This window comes from Fundulus heteroclitus, chromosome 1, assembly GCF_011125445.2.
Source record: "Fundulus heteroclitus isolate FHET01 chromosome 1, MU-UCD_Fhet_4.1, whole genome shotgun sequence".
Lineage (NCBI taxonomy): Eukaryota > Metazoa > Chordata > Actinopteri > Cyprinodontiformes > Fundulidae > Fundulus > Fundulus heteroclitus.
Window position 1 is genome coordinate 26097093 of NC_046361.1, and position 17643 is coordinate 26114735.

General features: G+C 41.4%; 1 protein-coding gene across 2 annotated transcripts in view; it reads left to right on the forward strand.

The window, feature by feature from the left end:
- plxnd1 (plexin D1) overlaps positions 1-17643 on the forward strand; it is a 116545-nt gene that overhangs the window by 42985 nt on the left and 55917 nt on the right. For both annotated transcript variants that reach the window (XM_012863914.3, XM_012863931.3), the window contains exons 10-13: positions 579-668; positions 2410-2518; positions 4715-4872; positions 11199-11344. In XM_012863914.3, coding sequence (XP_012719368.2) covers positions 579-668; positions 2410-2518; positions 4715-4872; positions 11199-11344 — 503 coding nt within the window. The remainder of the gene's footprint in view (positions 1-578; positions 669-2409; positions 2519-4714; positions 4873-11198; positions 11345-17643) is intronic.

The window sequence follows — 17643 nt, forward strand, 5'->3', positions numbered from 1 at the left end:
TGTGATGGACTTCCAGGGAAATTTTCACAGTAGCACAGAAAAAGAAGAACCGCGCAATACGCCATAAATATCAGCCGTCTCCGGTGTCAGAAAGCAGGGTGAAATAGCAGCGTCCTGGAGAGGCCGATCAAAGTAGACCCATTTAAGCTGGCCGGATTCACAGACAAATGACTTCTTCCACTTTAAGCACTTATCGTCTGCTGCTCTTACCTGTCTCTGCTTCTCCATGGTCTCAGATATCCCCGCTCCAGAGAACTCAGGGCACTTATTTTGTGAAGAAATAAATTCACACTCATTATTCTGACTCCCAGATGAGGTGCCGAGGTGTGGGAGTCCAGATGTTTATGAATATGAAATCTGAACGTCTTTTCTGGCAGGCTCAGTTAATATGGGATTAATTTTATATTCATTTTTTTTCCTGGTGCTTTCTCAGCGTTGACAATTGTTGCCAGACATCAACATTCTGTGCATTCGTTCACTCTTTTCAAGTCGTGAGAACACCGGAGTATCACATTTTTTTTGTTGGCTTCTGTTCTCCAATACTCCATATTGTTTAAAACAAGTGTCTTGCGCAACAGGAGGAGAGGCTGGAGTGTGACTTTGGAACAGAACGGCGCTATGACACCATATGGCTGGACAACTCAACTGTCAAGTGCAGTGGGGTGACAGTAAGTATGGACAATAACCTTCCAGAAATAACCCGTGAGGCGATTTGTTACATCTACTGCTTCATTGAGCTCCCGCCTGTTATGTTTGAAGCCGATTTGTCAGCTGTTTTTAACGTAACAACTTTAAAGCCTTTGTTTATGAGTTAAACCAGAAACCGGTTTTCACAGCGTTTACTGGCAACCCTGGGAAAGATGAGTAAAAAATCTTAAAATAAATTGCATTAGCATATTACTTCAATAAATATATTGCTAAAATCCAGCCTATTATTTGCATATGAAGAAAATATCAGGTGGCCCAACTATTGGTATCTCTATTGGTATTTTGCATAATCTGCTTTTGCCAATAGGACTGCCCTCAGTCCTTTCATGAGATCTCACAAGGTTGGACCATTCATCTTTGACCGTTCTTCTCACCTGGATTATTCCCTGTTTGTTTACAGACCCACTGAAGACCTAATTTCAGTTTTCCGGCACGAGGAATCCAATTTTGATTTAAAATATCCTGGTTTTTGAAAACATTCATCAGGTTCCCAGGGCCTTTGGAAGAGAAACAGACCCACAGCATCATTGTTCCTCTACCGTAAATAACAGTCAGCATGCTTTTCCACATATTCCATCCTTTGTTTCACACCAAACATACCTGGAGTGTTTGTTGTTGAAAAGTTAATATTAGTCTGATTTAACCAAAACTCACAGTTCTAGATAGGGGGTAGGAAACATATGTTAAGGTCTCTCATAGTAGGACTGAAAAGGCTTTGTATCAAATGGTTGTTGTGAAGACTCTATGACCCCCAAGATGCGAGTTGCAGTTCTGTAACTGTTTAGTATTATTTTCCCGGTGGCGAGATAAATACGCGTCTTTCCACGGCTTAGAAACTCTGTTCAGGGTTTGAAAAAGTATAAATCAAAAAATCTGTTTTATTAGTTCTAAACTAGTTCTTTCATTTAAAAAATAAGATGGGTTTGTACAGTTCATCTACACGACAACGGCGATTGTTTTCAATGACATGTTCTAACGTCCCGGTCTGCGTTGTCGTGTAAGCGGGAACATTTTTTATATTTCTTACCAGGAATTCCTAGCTCATGGGCAGTATAACGGAAATCAGTAGAAATAAATGCACACGCTCACACCATAACAGCTGCCCTCAATTTTAAAAACATCAGAAGAAGAAATTATCAACAATGGGGGTTATCGGAGTACTCTTTGTGCTGCTGACTTTTCTGAATATAACCAAATCTAGTGGTTTTATAGTTCAAGGTCACCTTAAGCAACAGCTGAACCTCGTTGTCTGTCTAAAGGAAAGCTTTATTCTCTAATTCATTTTGGCGGTTTTTAGACAGAACGTTCTTGTACGCATGCGCATCTCATCTCGCCAACTAGTGGCGCGGCGTGGGAATTACATCACTTTCTCTCCTACTGTTGCCGTGTAACGGACATCGTAACTAGAACGTCATCATGTAAATGTGTTAACAGAACCATAAAAATAAATCCAGTTTCCAAAGAATCGTTGTCGTGTAAACAAGACCTTAGACTTGATATTTAAAAAAAAATATTCAATGTGAGATTTACTACAATAGAAGATGAATTTATTTCAAAGGCTTTGAGACATATTTACCACGGGTGCCAATAATGAGGCCTGCACTGTATGTGGGGCAACATTAAGAAGAAGCAGCACAGATGTAATACGGATGCCAAGCACAGCCTGTTTTGATTATGTTATCTTCCTCTTTGCTCATTTAGTTGTTCACCAATCAGAGGAGTCAGATTTACCACCTCAGCCTCAGGAGAGCAGGAGTTTTCAGCAGTGAGAGGGAGGATATATTCCTTGACAGCCCTCAGCCCATGAAAGGTAAGACATAAAACCTGTGATTAGACAGACATGCAAAAAGAATGACAAACAACGGCCCTATGCTATGCTGAAATCATTCTCTTCTTCCTTATTTTAAAAGAAAAAAAAAAACACGACAGAGCATGCAGTTTTGACGAGATGGGTGGATTTGATTGAACCTGTCGAAAAATAAAGAAGTACTTACAAGGATAGACAGTGTCAGACTGCCTTTCACTTGTAATGATAGCAGTTTGTGTATAGCAACACATAATTTGCCAACAACTAGTAATTTACCATAATGTTATATTCCGCTAACGCCTAATTACACATAATAATTACGGAACATGGGGGAGCTGCAATTGAAGGTGTTATCATTGCCTCTTAGAAGCGGTGTCCAGACCTATTGTCGCAAATACAATCTGAGCTCCATGACAACAGCGAGATGATGAGAGGTGGCTTGCGTTGTTGAACTTGGCATATTGTCTTGCGGAGCAGCTCCAAGCCAGTTGTTTGCCTGTCCCAGTCCCAGATGTGGCATTCACAGTCCATGTGAACAACAGCCCTGGCCCACTGCCAGACATTCTGCTTAACAGGCACCTCGTCGCAGCATGCACAGTCATCAAATTTTAAAATGACACACACTTTATCACATACATACAGATGCATGCGCCCCAATATGCACACAGCCAGTCGTGCAGATGTGCAAGCAGTAATACAAATGGGATGTCTCGCTGGGAGGCACTTTGGAACATGAACATAATCATCTGTTTTCTCCGGCTTTGTTCTCATCCACTCTTTTTTTTTTTTTTCCCCCGGTTTATTTTTATAACCATGAATATATCATCCTCCAAATGTTTATTCTGCTGTTTTAGAGCATGTAGCCCATATGGTTCTTGTAAGCTGTGGAGGAAAACGTGTCCAACAGTGTACCTTCAGCTGAACACTCAAGGTCAACAGAGCTAAACAGATGCTTTATCGGGAGTCAAACAAGTACTCCAATAGTTCGCTTCAGTAAAAGTACCACTGCAGCAGCCTATAAGGACTCAGACTGATTACATGCTAAATATATTACAAATGTAGGTCATGCATGAAACGAGACAAAGCATCAGCAGCAACATTTAATTACCGCCAGACACTGCTTTTTGTAAAACATGATGAGCCTAAAAATAGTTTAGACCACCGCTCTAATGTTTGCAATTTCTAAAAACTAGCTTCCAGAGCTGCGTGCATCCATGTCAGTTACTGCCACTGAAAAAGTACACTGTAAGCATTTTTTTTTTTTTTTTTTTGCATTTTTTTTTTCCAGGAAATGCTTTTAAGACCCTGGAGAACTATTATTTTACCATTGCTTATATTTATATTGACAAATAAATTTTTCCACATTTTGTAATGTTGCAACCTTAAAGGTGACCTATGTTACATTTTTGTACTTCCATTTGGGTCTGCTTCTAGAAACAGTCCAAGCACAAAAAAAACCCAAAAAACATCCAGCTGTTTGTTTGTTTTTTGGCAATAAGTAATATAAAAAATCTCCCGATTATTACATCACAATTAGCGGTCAGTGTCCCTCACCAAGCAACCCCAGCTGGGCCTAAACTTTCACCTAGCAATGCAAACCAAATAAAACATACAAACATTTAACACACGACTTTTATACCACATTTTTACATTGAAGTTGTAATTATTAGTGATAACAGATTCGTCCACCTGAGCAGCGTTATTCTACAGCTTTTCCAGAGTTACCATAGGCATAGCAACTGCTTGCACAGGATTTTATTTATTACAAGTATCAGCGTTAGGGTGGCGGAATACAAATGCCCGCCACACTTTTTTAGATTTTGTTTGTCCGAAAAAAGAGCATAATCTTCCTATCACTTGTCAACTTTGCTCTACTTTGTGTTACTCCATCACATCAAATCCCAGAGAAATACATTGAAGCTTGCTGCTGCGGCAGAATGTGAAAAACTTCTAGGGGTGTGAATACTTTTTGCATGCATCTTGGAGAAAGCACACTGTCATCATGTTTTACGATATTCCAGGGAAGTTATCGAAGGCTACTTTGTTTATTATTATTGTTTGTGTGTATATAGTGACAGATGTGCGATACAAAAAACCCTTAAATGAATCTTCATATGATTGCTTAGGTAATGTCCTCACCTAACTATTTAATTTTTTTTGCTCTCTGTCGCTCCCCTCCTTCCTCCCGTCTCCCTCTAGTGGAGGTGTACAACTGTGAGGCGGGGAGTTCAGACTGCTCCCAGTGCTGGGGCCGTGAGGATCAGAGACACCTCTGTGGATGGTGTGAAAACAGCTGCAGGCTGCGGGATAACTGTCAGCCAATCAGGGATGTGTGTCCCGCTCCTGAGATCCACAAGGTAAAACCTCTGCATTCACTCTCCTCCTCATCCTCCTCCTCCTCCTCCTCCTGCTCCTCCTCTTCCTCTTTTCTGTGGCCTCCAGCTTCGGTTTCGTTTCGGTAAATCATGAGGTCACTCACATGGTGCCCCCCCCACACACATGTCCTGTCTGTCCAGTGTCAGCTGCTGAGGAAAATGTTTGAACCGACTCCTAATAAAGCCGTTCATTCTACAACAACACCAAGACTCACTCAGCCACAGCCCACACGGGACAAAGCCGAGAGAAGGTGCGATCCATCAGGAGGGCCTGCGAACACCTTCCGCCCTTTAAAACAGCAACATGTGTTTGTGTAATCCGTGCGGATCGGGACCTATAAGTGTAGAAGCCTTCATGTGAAAGAAACCACAGAAGCTAGAATAAGCTCCCATGAGGGATTTTTTTTTTTTGGACTTTCAACCATAACAGTAGGAAAACCACTATGGTAAAAAAAAAAAAAAAAGGAATTAAGGCCCATTTATCCAACGCAGAACTGACTGCGGTCATGTCTTCATCATCTCTGAAAGGGTACGCTCCCTCACATGCTTTTTACGCAGCTCATACGGGCGATCACGTTTATTTGTTCGCCTGACTGTAGTGGAAGCGCTTTGAGTCTCATCCCCCGAAGTCTCTTTCCTGCAGCTTATATACCGGCGCAGGCATGGCAGGCGGTCATGGGAAGCACGGCTCACATGAGAGCCAGTCGGCCCGAACTTCCTGTAGATAAACCTGGTCAGCCCAGGAGAATAAGCAAAGCAGAACAAAGCAGCCGAAAACACACACACACACACACACACACACACACACACACACACACACACACACACACACACACACACACATAAGCCCACAATCTGTCACACAAACTGGCCATATTGAAGCATTCACGATTATCCTTCATTCTTTGTAGCTGTCAGCATACTGTGACTAACAGGATGCTCTTTGAGAGCCTAACTCATGTGGACTTCATACGTGACTGAAGTTAGCTGGGCAGGGATGTGTGTGGGTAGACTATTGTTGCACGGCTGTCACACACACACACACACACACACACACACACACACACACACACACACACACACACACACACTCCCACTGGTTCTCGCAGGAGAGAGGATTGTTGGGCTGTGGTTCACTCGGGTGTGTGATGCAATGCTTTGGCAGGCGTGTTTTCTCAGAGAATCCGCGGGGGTTAAAACCCAAGTACTCCAACTTACTGAAACCAGATCCCATCTCCCTCAACACACACACACACACACTCTTTCTCTCTCCCTCTCTGACGGCAGTAGCTCTTTGTTATACAGTCATACTGTGGCTAAGATAATGAAACATGTTTGTCTTCACTCTCCCGCGTCACATATAATCTCTGTGACAAGACACTGGTGCCAGAATACCAATATTAAAATGGAGGACTTCATTATTCGCTTAACTTTTTCCACCTACAGCCTAATTATGAAAAAATGCCTTCAGTTTCTTGCATCGGCGGCAAAGGAGACAAAGGAGATATTTATTATCTTCCTGGGCTCTTTGTTCCCGTGATATGTGTGGGCCAGTTCCTTGCTGTAAAAGAAAACATACTTTGGCATCCAAAAAACAGGAACTGACAAACACGGTTTATCCACCACATGTAAAGAAAAAAGAACAGAAGAACGTGGCTCATACCGGGATGGTTTGGGAGAGAGGATACGGAAAGGCTTGGACAGAGAAAAGGGCGTCGCAGTTACAGCGAGGCGATTTTTTTTTTTCCTGTTTTTGTCTTTGTGTCCTCCTTGATTGGAGCGAGGCAGAGGAACTGGACTGACAGGAGGAAGATGAAAGCGGTGACGGCAACAGAAAAAAAATAAACAAAAGGAAAGCATATGTTTCAGAGCAGGTTGCATACTGTATACAGCGTGCTGCGAAAGCATTTTATACCCCTAAAGCCTTTTCATGTTTTTCAACGTTACAACCCGAAACTTCATTGTATTTAATTAGGACTGACAGAAAGTAAGGCACTTCTAAAATGGAAATAGCATAACACGTGGCTTTAAACATGAAAAAACTCTAAAAAGTCATGTGCATTTGTGAAAAAAAAGAAAAAAAAGTCTTCCCTGTCTCCCGGTGGGGATGAGGTTTTCAGGGTGACTTGCCGACAGAATGTTTTGCATGTAGGCCAAGAAGTTCATCCCTGCTCTCATCTGACCAGGCGACCTTCATCCATGTGTTTGCTGTGTCTCATACACTGTTTGTGCAAAACTGCAGATGTTACTTCTTATGGTTTTCCTTCAACATCGGCTTTCTTCTTGCCGCTCTTTTAGGAAGGGCAGATTTGTAGACGATGAATCAAAGTTGTGCAGATTCTCCCACCTGAGCTGTAGATCACTGCAGCTCCTCCAGTGGGCCTCCTGGATGTTTCTCTGAGGTTCTTTCTCAGCCGGTCAGTTTAGGAGACCGTGTCTTGGTAGATTTGCAGTCAGACTTTGCGGTTACCCTGACTGCCATACTTTTTCCATTTTCAGATGATTAATTAAACAGTTCTCTGTGAGATATTTAGCAATTGGGATATTGTTAAATAATGCACAAACACTATTAATTATTGACTTCTGGATCTAATGGGTTGTACTGGATTTTACTTTGCGGTAGCAGAGTAAAGAAGGGTGAAAACAAAAACACGGCCCACTTTTGAAACTTATATATCTTACTGAGAACTGTTCAGGTTTTTTGTCTCCCACATAAAACCTTGAAGATAAATACGTTACGGTTTGTGATTGTGACGTGACAAAAACTTTGACGGTGAATCATTTTGTGCAAGACGGTGTACAGGACTGTCTCGGAATATTAGAATATTGTGATAAAGTTCTTTATTTTCTGTAATGCAATTAAAAAACATAAAATGTCATACATTCTGGATTCATTACAAATCAACTGAAATATCGCAAGCCTTTTATTGTTTTAATATCGCTGATTATGGCGTACAGCTGAAGAAAACTCAAAAATCCTATCTCAAAATATTAGAATATTTCCTCAGACCAAGTAAAAAAAAAAATATATAACAGCAAAGCAAAATCAAACATTTGAAAATGTCCATTAATGCACTCAGTACCTGGTTGGAAATCCTTTTGCACAGATTACTGCATCAATGCGGCGTGGCATGGAGGCAATCAGCCTGTGGCATTGCTGAGGTGTTATGGATGCCCAGGATGCTTCAATAGCGGCCTTTAGCTCATTTGCATTGTTGGGTCTGGTGTCTTTCAGCTTCTTCTTCACAATACCCCACAAATTCTCTATGGGGTTCAGGTCAGGGGAATTGGCAGGCCAATCAAGGACAGTAATGCCATGGTCAGTACACCAGTTACTGTGAGAATCTTATGTCGTCTCTTAACTACTACCATACTTGTGATTTAGTTTACTGAACCAAGCTGAGTGTTTTTCAAGGCTCAGGAAACCCTGCAGTGTTTTGAGTTAATTAGACGATTCAAGTGATTAGTTGAATAGCCTACTAGTATACTTTTTCACGATATTCTAATATTTTGAGATAGGAGATTTGGGTTTCCTAAGCTGTAAGCCATAATCAGCGATATTAAAACAATAAAAGGCTTGCGATATTTCAGTTGATTTGTAATGAATCCAGAATGTATGACAATTCATGTTTTTTAATTGCATTACAGAAAATAAAGAACTTTATCACAATATTCTAATTTTCTGAGACAGTCCTGTAAATGTCTGTGCGCTGCATATGGAGCACGTTTGACTGAAGTATGATTTATTGTTCATATGTGTTTAATTGCTCAGGTATTGGGTCTAGAAGCTTTTGCAGACACAAACACACAGCCTGCAATCTCTCCGGGGGCCTGGCAGAGTTTGCGCTGTAAATCAAGACTCGCAGACTCGCAGGAGGTGCAAATGAATAGCAGAACAGGCTGATGTTAATGTCAATTCCCAAAGGTACCGCAGAGGCACACTGGGTGCTACGAGATAAATAACTGCTTTGCTGTGTTTTGTCTGAAATGCCTGGGAGCATGCGCAGCCATGGTCGTATATTTAGTAATGGGCTGTTTTTTGGGTGTGTGCACAGTAAATTTGTCTGAAAAGGCGTTATGTATCTTTTGTCAGCTGTGTAAGTAAGCACAGCATGGTCCTACATTTGCCAAAACTTCCAAACATCACATGAAAACAAGAACAACTTGCTGAGAAAAAAACAAACATTTGTATACCCCTACTGCATTTACACATTTTGTCATCAAAAACTTCAACGTGGCCCAGCATAAAGTAGTGCGTAATTATGTTAATCCAGGAAAATGATGCAAGGTTTTTTTTAAATAACATTTTTTTGCAAATAAAAATCTGAACAGTGTAATTTTGTATTCAGCTGCCTTTATTCTGATACCCCCAAATAAAATCCAGTAGATTGTATGGATAGGCAAGCGCAAATATCCATTAATCATCTCCCAGACTGCTGTCTCATCACCATCATTCAAAAAATGGGAAGAAAATGTCACCACAGCAAATTTACCAAGACACAGCCAACAACATAAGCTCCTCTCAGACGAGGAGAGCTAAGCAACCAAGAAGCCCGTGGTATCTCTAGAGGAGATCCAAAGATAAGACAACAAGAAATGTTAGAAGAAAGCCACAAGTTTTCTCAGTAGCAGTTTGCTGAAAGCCATGAAGAGGACACAGCAGACGCAGAAGGTCTGACATTAACACAGTGGCAGCAACGTGCTGTGGGGATACCTTTTTTCCCAGTAGGTACAAGGAAGCTGCTTAGAGTTGATGAAAAATGAATGGAGCTCAGTACTAAGTGGAGGTTCACCTTCCACCGACACAGCGACCCTAAACATCCAGCCAGCGTAATGATGGAACAGTTCAGAACATAGCAGGTTTTCATGTGTTGCAATGGCCCAGTCAAAGTCCAGACCTAAATCCAGCTGAGCTTCTATGGCGAGACTTAAAGTGTTGTAGAGAGATGCTTTCCATCCATTTTGACTGTTTTGCTAATGAGAATAGGCAAAAATCTGAATAAAGCTTGTAAAATATTGTAAAAATCCTGTAAGAAACCCTGTAAAACTAATTCTAATAAACATTGACCCAGAGGGACTGAACATTAATCTACATCACAAATATGCAGTACTTTGTGTTTGCCTATCCATACAATCTTGGTAAAATATGATAGAGTTCATGACTGTAACTTTAAAAAATGTAATATAATTAAAGGGGCATTTACACTTTTGCAAGGCACTGTAAATTCATTTCTAAAGTTTAGTTTTTACACACCATTAATGGTGTGCTTTTGTTAACCTCTATCCCTTTTAGCTGCAAAATATCGAGTTTATTTATCTGCCCTGATGTTCTTGCAGGCTCCTGGTGGGTTTCCAAACCTTGTCCTCTCACCTAGACCAAACAGAAGTGTTGTTTTCATTTTTCAGCTCAGTTTCCGATAGCAGCGGAGCCGGGCTAATAACACCAGGAGGGGGGGTCACGGTGACCTCTCCTCAGCCTCGAGCCTTTTTTCTGAGAAATGCTGCCGATGCACAGCCATGGTGGCAAGACCATGGTGGATTGCTTCTGTCTTGGTCTCAGAGATGCTATCTTTAAAGTTGTTTCCCCAGTGACTGAGGAGCCAACCGTCCTTTACTTTGTTTCCTTTTCCATGGTTGCCAAATGGAAAGTTAAGGGAGGCGAGGCAGGGGCTGAAATGACGCGTGGGAGCACGCCTCAGAACAACAGCTGAAACAGGACTAAGGAATTTGACGGAGGAGACACAGGAAAACAGATGAAAGGGGGAAAAAAAAGGCACCGTGCATTAATTCCCCTGTTGAGGCTTTGCTCTCTCACCACCATCATCAGCATTCAGTCTCCTCTCGACACTCGGTTTTCTAAATTGCCTCCCCACTCATCCACCTTTCTGCTGTGCTCTACACCTCGCCTCTCCAGCCCTCACTTTCCCACTCTGTCTGTCTCTCGTGGGATGTGAAGGGGCTCTTAGCCTGCTCTTTATTTGCATGTGCTGTAGAGGATTAGAGGCTGAAGAGTCTCAGACAGGCACAGTTAAGAGTCTGCAGTGCGTGCCTATATACCTAAACCGCGTGTCTGTTCCATCGAATCCCCGTCTGTGTCCGTGGCATGCTCCACGCCGCCACATCTGACCCCTGCTAATTCTTCTCTGTCGCCTTAATTATCGCCCATCGTTATTTGAGCGATTTGAGGTGCGGCAGTCTTCTCATGAGCTCCAATTCATTGTGCTTATTACAGCATCTTCTCTGTGTTTTTTTTTTATTTTTTATTTCTTTTGTTCTCCGTGTTCATTGATTCACTCTGTCTTTGTCAGATCCACCCCCTGAGGGGTCCTGTTGAAGGAGGCACACTGCTGACAGTACAGGGCAGGAACCTGGGACGAAGGCCAGCAGGACTGAACATCACTATAGGAGACGTTGCCTGTGATCTGCTGCCTGAGCGCTACACTGTCTCTGTAGAGTGAGTATTCAAACAGAAACTTCCCTAATGAGCCACAAAAGTTGCCGCGCGACTTTGCCCGAGCGCAGCCGTGTTTGGGGTTTGAGTGTTTTTCTGCTGATTTCCTCGCACCTCTTACTTATTTAATTACCCGGGCTGTCAAAAGTGGCGAAAAAAAAAAAAGGAGGGGGGGGGGGGGGCTGAGAAAAGTCCTGGCAGGGATTTTTATTTAAAGACCTGTTAAAATATGCAGCATCGTCGCAGCCAGGACTCCCGATGATAGGTGCCAATTACCTGTTGCCACGGTAACCTGACATTCGTCGAGGCAGGTGAGTGATCAGGTGGACAGCGTGCAGAAACAAACAGATGGTGCAACAACAAAAAAAAGAAAGAAAGTAAAAAGAAACGGAGATTGGGAAGACGTGTCAGAGTAACTGGTAGAGATCCTGAAGGGAACGTCTCTCGGACGGCAACATGTGCCTGAACTCAGATAGTGCAGTCAGAGCTGCAAACTCTGTCTGAAAACAGGAACCGGGCCTTCTGCTCTGGAATGCCTTATCAGCTGGGAACACATAAAGAAAGCTTCAAAAACATTTTCAGAACTCCTACAACTGTCTAAATACCTCCAATTTAGGGCTTATGGTGTTTTTTTGAAAGGGGAACCAAACTCCATATCCCATGTTCCCTGGTCTTCTGGGGAGAAATGTTGGTTATGTGTTGCAAAACATAAAAGTCATATAGCTTTATGTGGCTTCAAAGGCAACTGTGGGAAAACTCTCCGACGTATAAATAAAAACATGAGGCTGTGGAGAGAGCTTACCAGACCTGCTCACTGAAAATCCTCTACCAGTCTTAGTTACTGACAGGAATTACAGAGGAGAAAGAAGAATACATGAATAACTGCAGCTGCACCAGTCAAGCTTTTACTGGCTGATATGGATTTCCAGATTTCTGACGTCTGACCTGCCAATTTTGATTTTCAGCCATTCCAATGTTTTGTCAAGGACAATAACAAAAAAAAAGAGAGGAGATGCTTTGTAGGTTCTGTAATGGGAAGAGTTGTTTTTCAATGGAAAATTAAAGAATTGTTGGTTGATAGTTGGTCAATTCATATCTCTGGTGACTGATTCACTTATTAAAAATAGAAAAAAAAAATTCTATGGTGCACAAATTTTCCTTTTGACAACCTAATATAGCAATTATGTCGCATGATGAAAACCTAATGTTGGTAATGTCCCCATTAAGATTATTTTGTCCCAGATACTCATCCAACTAACTTAGGAATTAGTAGGTACTGATACTGATGGTCTCACTAAGGCTAAGTTTATTTGTATAGCACATTTCAGTACCTGCAATAAGTAATATAAGGTATTAAAATTAATGCCATTAATACCTTGGTAGCTCTACAGAAGTTTAAACGGGTCTATAACGTATTTTGACCATAAAAATAAAACATATATTCATCTTCAAATAAAAACAATATATGCCAGGCATTCATCCTGACCGTGTTGATTTAGTCCTTTTTTAACTTAAAAAGAACTTTACACCAGGCGCTACCAGCAGACATATACGTTGTGCCATGTGCCGTCTGTATTGCAAATCTATCAGAAAGCAAGATGCCAACAACTGATGCAGAAACTTTTGCGTTTTGCACCATTGCTGGAAGCTGCTGAATCGTTCGGTTCCATTGCTTCTACTTGTGTACTCATTGTGCACAAGATCGTTCTTCCAGTCACGTGATCTTGTGACGGTAAATATGCACAAAAACACTTTGTTTAATAACAAATCTAGCCAAAACCATGTGTAAAATATAATATGCTATGAGGATGCAATAATTTAATCAGAAAGCCTTTGTTTGCAACCAAAGTGAGCTAATTCTTAAAGCTATAGTACGTGAATAGACCCCTAAAAGGTGCTTGGCCTTCTCTTTGGTAGTCTGCATCCATAATACTTCACTGTGAGACCAACTAAATGTATAGACATGAAGTGTTCCAAGCTTACAATCCCTTTATAATTAGTTTTGTTTTGTATTCTGTTTTTCTAAGATTGTTGTACCATAAACCGACATAGACATGACATTGTCCATTTGTCAGCGGAGCAAACCCAGAGAACAGGACATGAGGTCAGCCGGCTGCTCTGTGACAAATCATTCAAAAATACCCTCATTGCGACCCAGAGTGTATTGTATCATGAGATTCTTATATGGTATGTTTTAAGTACATATGGTCTTGATGGCTGTGCAACTAAAACACATAGTCACATAGTAAGTACACAATGATTCTCATAAAGGATATCCATAGAAAGCTCATAAAATTTCGAGATTTCGAGCTGTATCTTCGCAGTCTGAGCCGTAGTTGGAATATTTTGCTTTTTATCCAGAGCAAGTTTTGGTATGATAAACTGAAGCTTGAAAACGTTCCAGCTGTATGTACGGTTAGAGCCAGGTGTTTCTCGTTTCTCTGACTGTTGAGATGTCTCACGGTTTTATACAGGCTCTTTGGTCTTCAAATGATTCACCAGCCTGTCCAGTCATGCTTTAGAGATCAAGTTTCCACAGTATTGCAACTAAATGTGCTTCGTTATCTCTTCATCAGGGCTGGAAATTGTTGATTTCACTTTGTACATTATCTTTCGCCCATGTACTGAAAACAGCTCCAGTTTCCTGAGATGCAATCACGCTTTTCAAACTCTATTACTGCTGAGTTTGTAAGCTGTTAAATTCTCTTAAGCATTTGGTCTACCCATTACATCTAAATAGAAAAGTCATGGCTTTCAACCTGAGATGGCCAGAGTTAGCTTCATATTGCCCAAGGACTGCTTAAAGTACTTAGATCTTTTGATTGTGATGATTATGGCTGAAAAAAAATGGGAACACCCACAATTTTGCATCCAATCCATCCGTTGTCTATACCTGCTTATCCATGCAGGGTTGTGGGCAAGATGCGAGGTATACCCTGGACAGGTCGCCTGTCTGTCACAGGGCGACACAGAGACAGACAGGACAAATAACCATCCACATACTCACGTCTAATGGAAATTTGGAGAGACCAATTAATCTAGCAGTCATGTTTTTGCACTGTGGAAAGAAGCCAAGAGTACCTGGAGAGAACCGACAAATGCACAAGGAGAACATGCAAACTCCATACAGAAAGACCGCAGGCAGGGATTTGAACCTTCATGCTGCAAGGCAACAGTGCTATCAGGGCCGGATTATCCATAAGGGCCAGTGGGCCAGTGCCCAGGAGCACCAACCATGGGGGAGGCACCACATAACACATGCTTTAAAAATATATTTTTCATAAATTGTTATATTATTTACTTGAAATTGTTGAAAGACCATGCATTATTCGTTTTGTGAACACTGATGTCACAATAATAATAAATGATCAATAAATCAAGATTTTTTTTGATTTCAACATTTTAAAATGAGATATTTGAATATTGCTCACTGCTTATATGCCTACATGTAGTTGTGTAAGTTAGTAAATAGTAAATTACATTACAGAAATCCCCTTGATTATGTCTGATGTTTTTGACCGGAGGACAGCACGGGTAAGGGGGGGGGGGGGGGGGGTGGCTGTGAGGTATAGTGCCCAGGGGCACCACATCGTCTTAATACGGGCCTGGTGCTATCGACTGTGTAGCTGGTAACACTGTTGCCTCTAAAAGTCGGTTTCTCAAATAATCTGTATATTACAAAAAGTCAGTAAAAATATTTTTAAAAGAGAAATGTTCTGTTATGCCCTACACAATCATGGATAAGACTCCTGTCTTGACTGATGTCCAGAAGGCAGTCACTGACACCTTCCACATGCAGAGTAAACCACAAAAGGTTATCGCCAATGAAGCTGACTATTCCCAACTGAATGCGTATTCAAGCATTTTAAAGGAAAAGTCAGTGGAATAAAAAAAGTGTGGTCTAAACAGGAGCATATGCAATAGGAATAACTGCAGCCTTACGGAGATTAGGAAGCAAATTAATTTCAAGAGTTTGGGGAGACTCACAAGCTGCAAACTGCAGCTGTAGTCAGAGCTTTAAGACTCACGAAACGCTGACATATCCCTGCACCATAGCCGACATAAGAAGCGTCTTAACGGGACCAGACTGCTGTTCAGTCCTCTTTTGAGATGAGAGTAATTTTGCGTTTTATAAAGAAATCAAGGTCCCATATGATGTTTTCACAGTCAGAGATGATTTGACGAGCAATATCAGATACTGGGTTTGGAACACTTTGTCTTATCAAGTCCAAAGTCAACACAGCAATCTACCAGGAGATTTTAGAGCACTTCATGCTTTTCCTCTGCTGACAAGCTTTATGGAGATGCTGATTTCCCTTACCAACAAGAGTTATCATGGTACCACTCTGCTTGACCAGCAAACTCACTTGAACTAAATCCTCTCTTTTTGATCCTATTCTAATTATCAACACTTAGGGGACAACAGTCACACTTTTTGTTTTCATTTAAATTCCAAAAACAGTGCTATGCGTAGTCAATCCCATTTTAATGTGTAATTGAAGCCTAAAATGTCTGTTCAGAATAGAGTAACCTTATCCTTCTCATAAGAAATGTGTTCAAAAGATCCTCAGCACCGGCCCGTGCACAGATGGTTTGCTCAGGAGCTCGGATTGAGAGTGATGGGTGCCTTTCTCAATAGCCAGAGATCCACTCTGCCCGTGCTATTTCTTTCGCGGCCCAGTTTTTTCTAGACCGGTACATCACTGTAGACGGCATACACAGGTGGCGATTGTCAAATTACATCTCTAGAAACCATTGGAGTAATTTTATTGCAATATCTTGCCAGTTTTTGATAATTAGTTTGTCACTGCACGAACTGCCCTGAGTGTTACAACAGGTGTTCTCTGGCCATAACTTGTCTTCCTGACTAATTTCATACCCATTCTTCCGTCTAAGAAAAGACTACAGCCGTTGTGCAAGCAAGAACCATTCCAGTTATAGCGCTCTCTTTGTACTTTTAAATTGTAATAGGTGTCTGAGTATGAATTTATTACCGGGTCCTCACCAGGGTTTCTTATCATTCACGCAGCGAAGTGTTGCGTAGTGCAGCTCGAAGGGGGCTATTTGTTAAGCTAATAACAGCTAGCGTTAGCTTATCTTATCCGGAAGGTTTATAACTTCGCTGCTGCATGTTCCAGAGCTGTAATGACCTTTCTACGATGCTCTTAAACATACGTCTCGTACAGCACTTTGAATTGTCTTGTTACTGAAAAGTGCTATATAACTAATCTTGCCTTGCTGTTACGTGTCATTAAGCTTATTAGCGGACTAATTTCAGCCAGATTTTGACAACTTTCACTGAAATGCGCTGCCGAGAACCCTGTGTTATGTAACGACCGTTTAAAATTAACATAGAAAATCAAAAACTACCTTGTGATGTGAACAATCATTTAAGTCTTCTCATCTCGGTGTCAAGTATCAGACTGCTGGAATGAAAATCTAACTCGTCTGTGACAGCCATTTTGGAAATTTACACGCACACATTTTGTAACATCGCCCTCTAGGGGGCGACATTTAACGACTGTGGCAGCCAACCCCGTCCACCCCTACCTGTATGTGTCTCTGTAAAGCAGCAGCTTTGTTAGGTAGAAATCAGTCCAGAGGCTGTTATCAGCAACTAAGAAAATTAGAAAATATATTTTTTGTAAAGTTTCTTGACTTTCCAATCTTACATTCATAATTCAAATCGTTTAAAGTTCTCGGTCAAAAATCGCCCTGTACTTCATTAAAATAACAATAGATACATTTAAAATTAATCTAAGTGAAGAAAAGTCAGCGGTTATTTTCAGTTTGCTATGCACACGCTTTTATTGAAAGGGGGGTGGGGGGGTAGAGAAAAAAAAACATCCAAACAGTTTAGCACACTATTAAAGCATCTCCTCCCATATTGGCCTTGTTCTGGCTTCAAAAGAAGAATCTGAACCATCCATTTGCGGTTTAGTTTTTATGTATTCACAAGGCTAATTTTCACAAATATTATTATGCAGCACATCTCTCAATTTAAATGACTCTGCCGCCATCCCTCTCGTGGCTCCGGGGACCATCACACTGTCACCATGGAGACAGCAGGACCCTGCTTTGACACTGGCGAAACAGAGCTCAGTAACTCCACAATTACATCCAAAACTTCTATTCAGTATCTGTAATGTTCCTTGAATAGAAGTGTTTATCTGGTCGTGCTCCAGTGAAGCCAATCATTGTTTTAAAACCAGTTCCAGGGTGACCTGCGGGTCTCACCTGTCACTCCAAAAGCCCGACACATCCGCACCCCTCCCCTTCCCGAAACTATAAAATAAAAAATA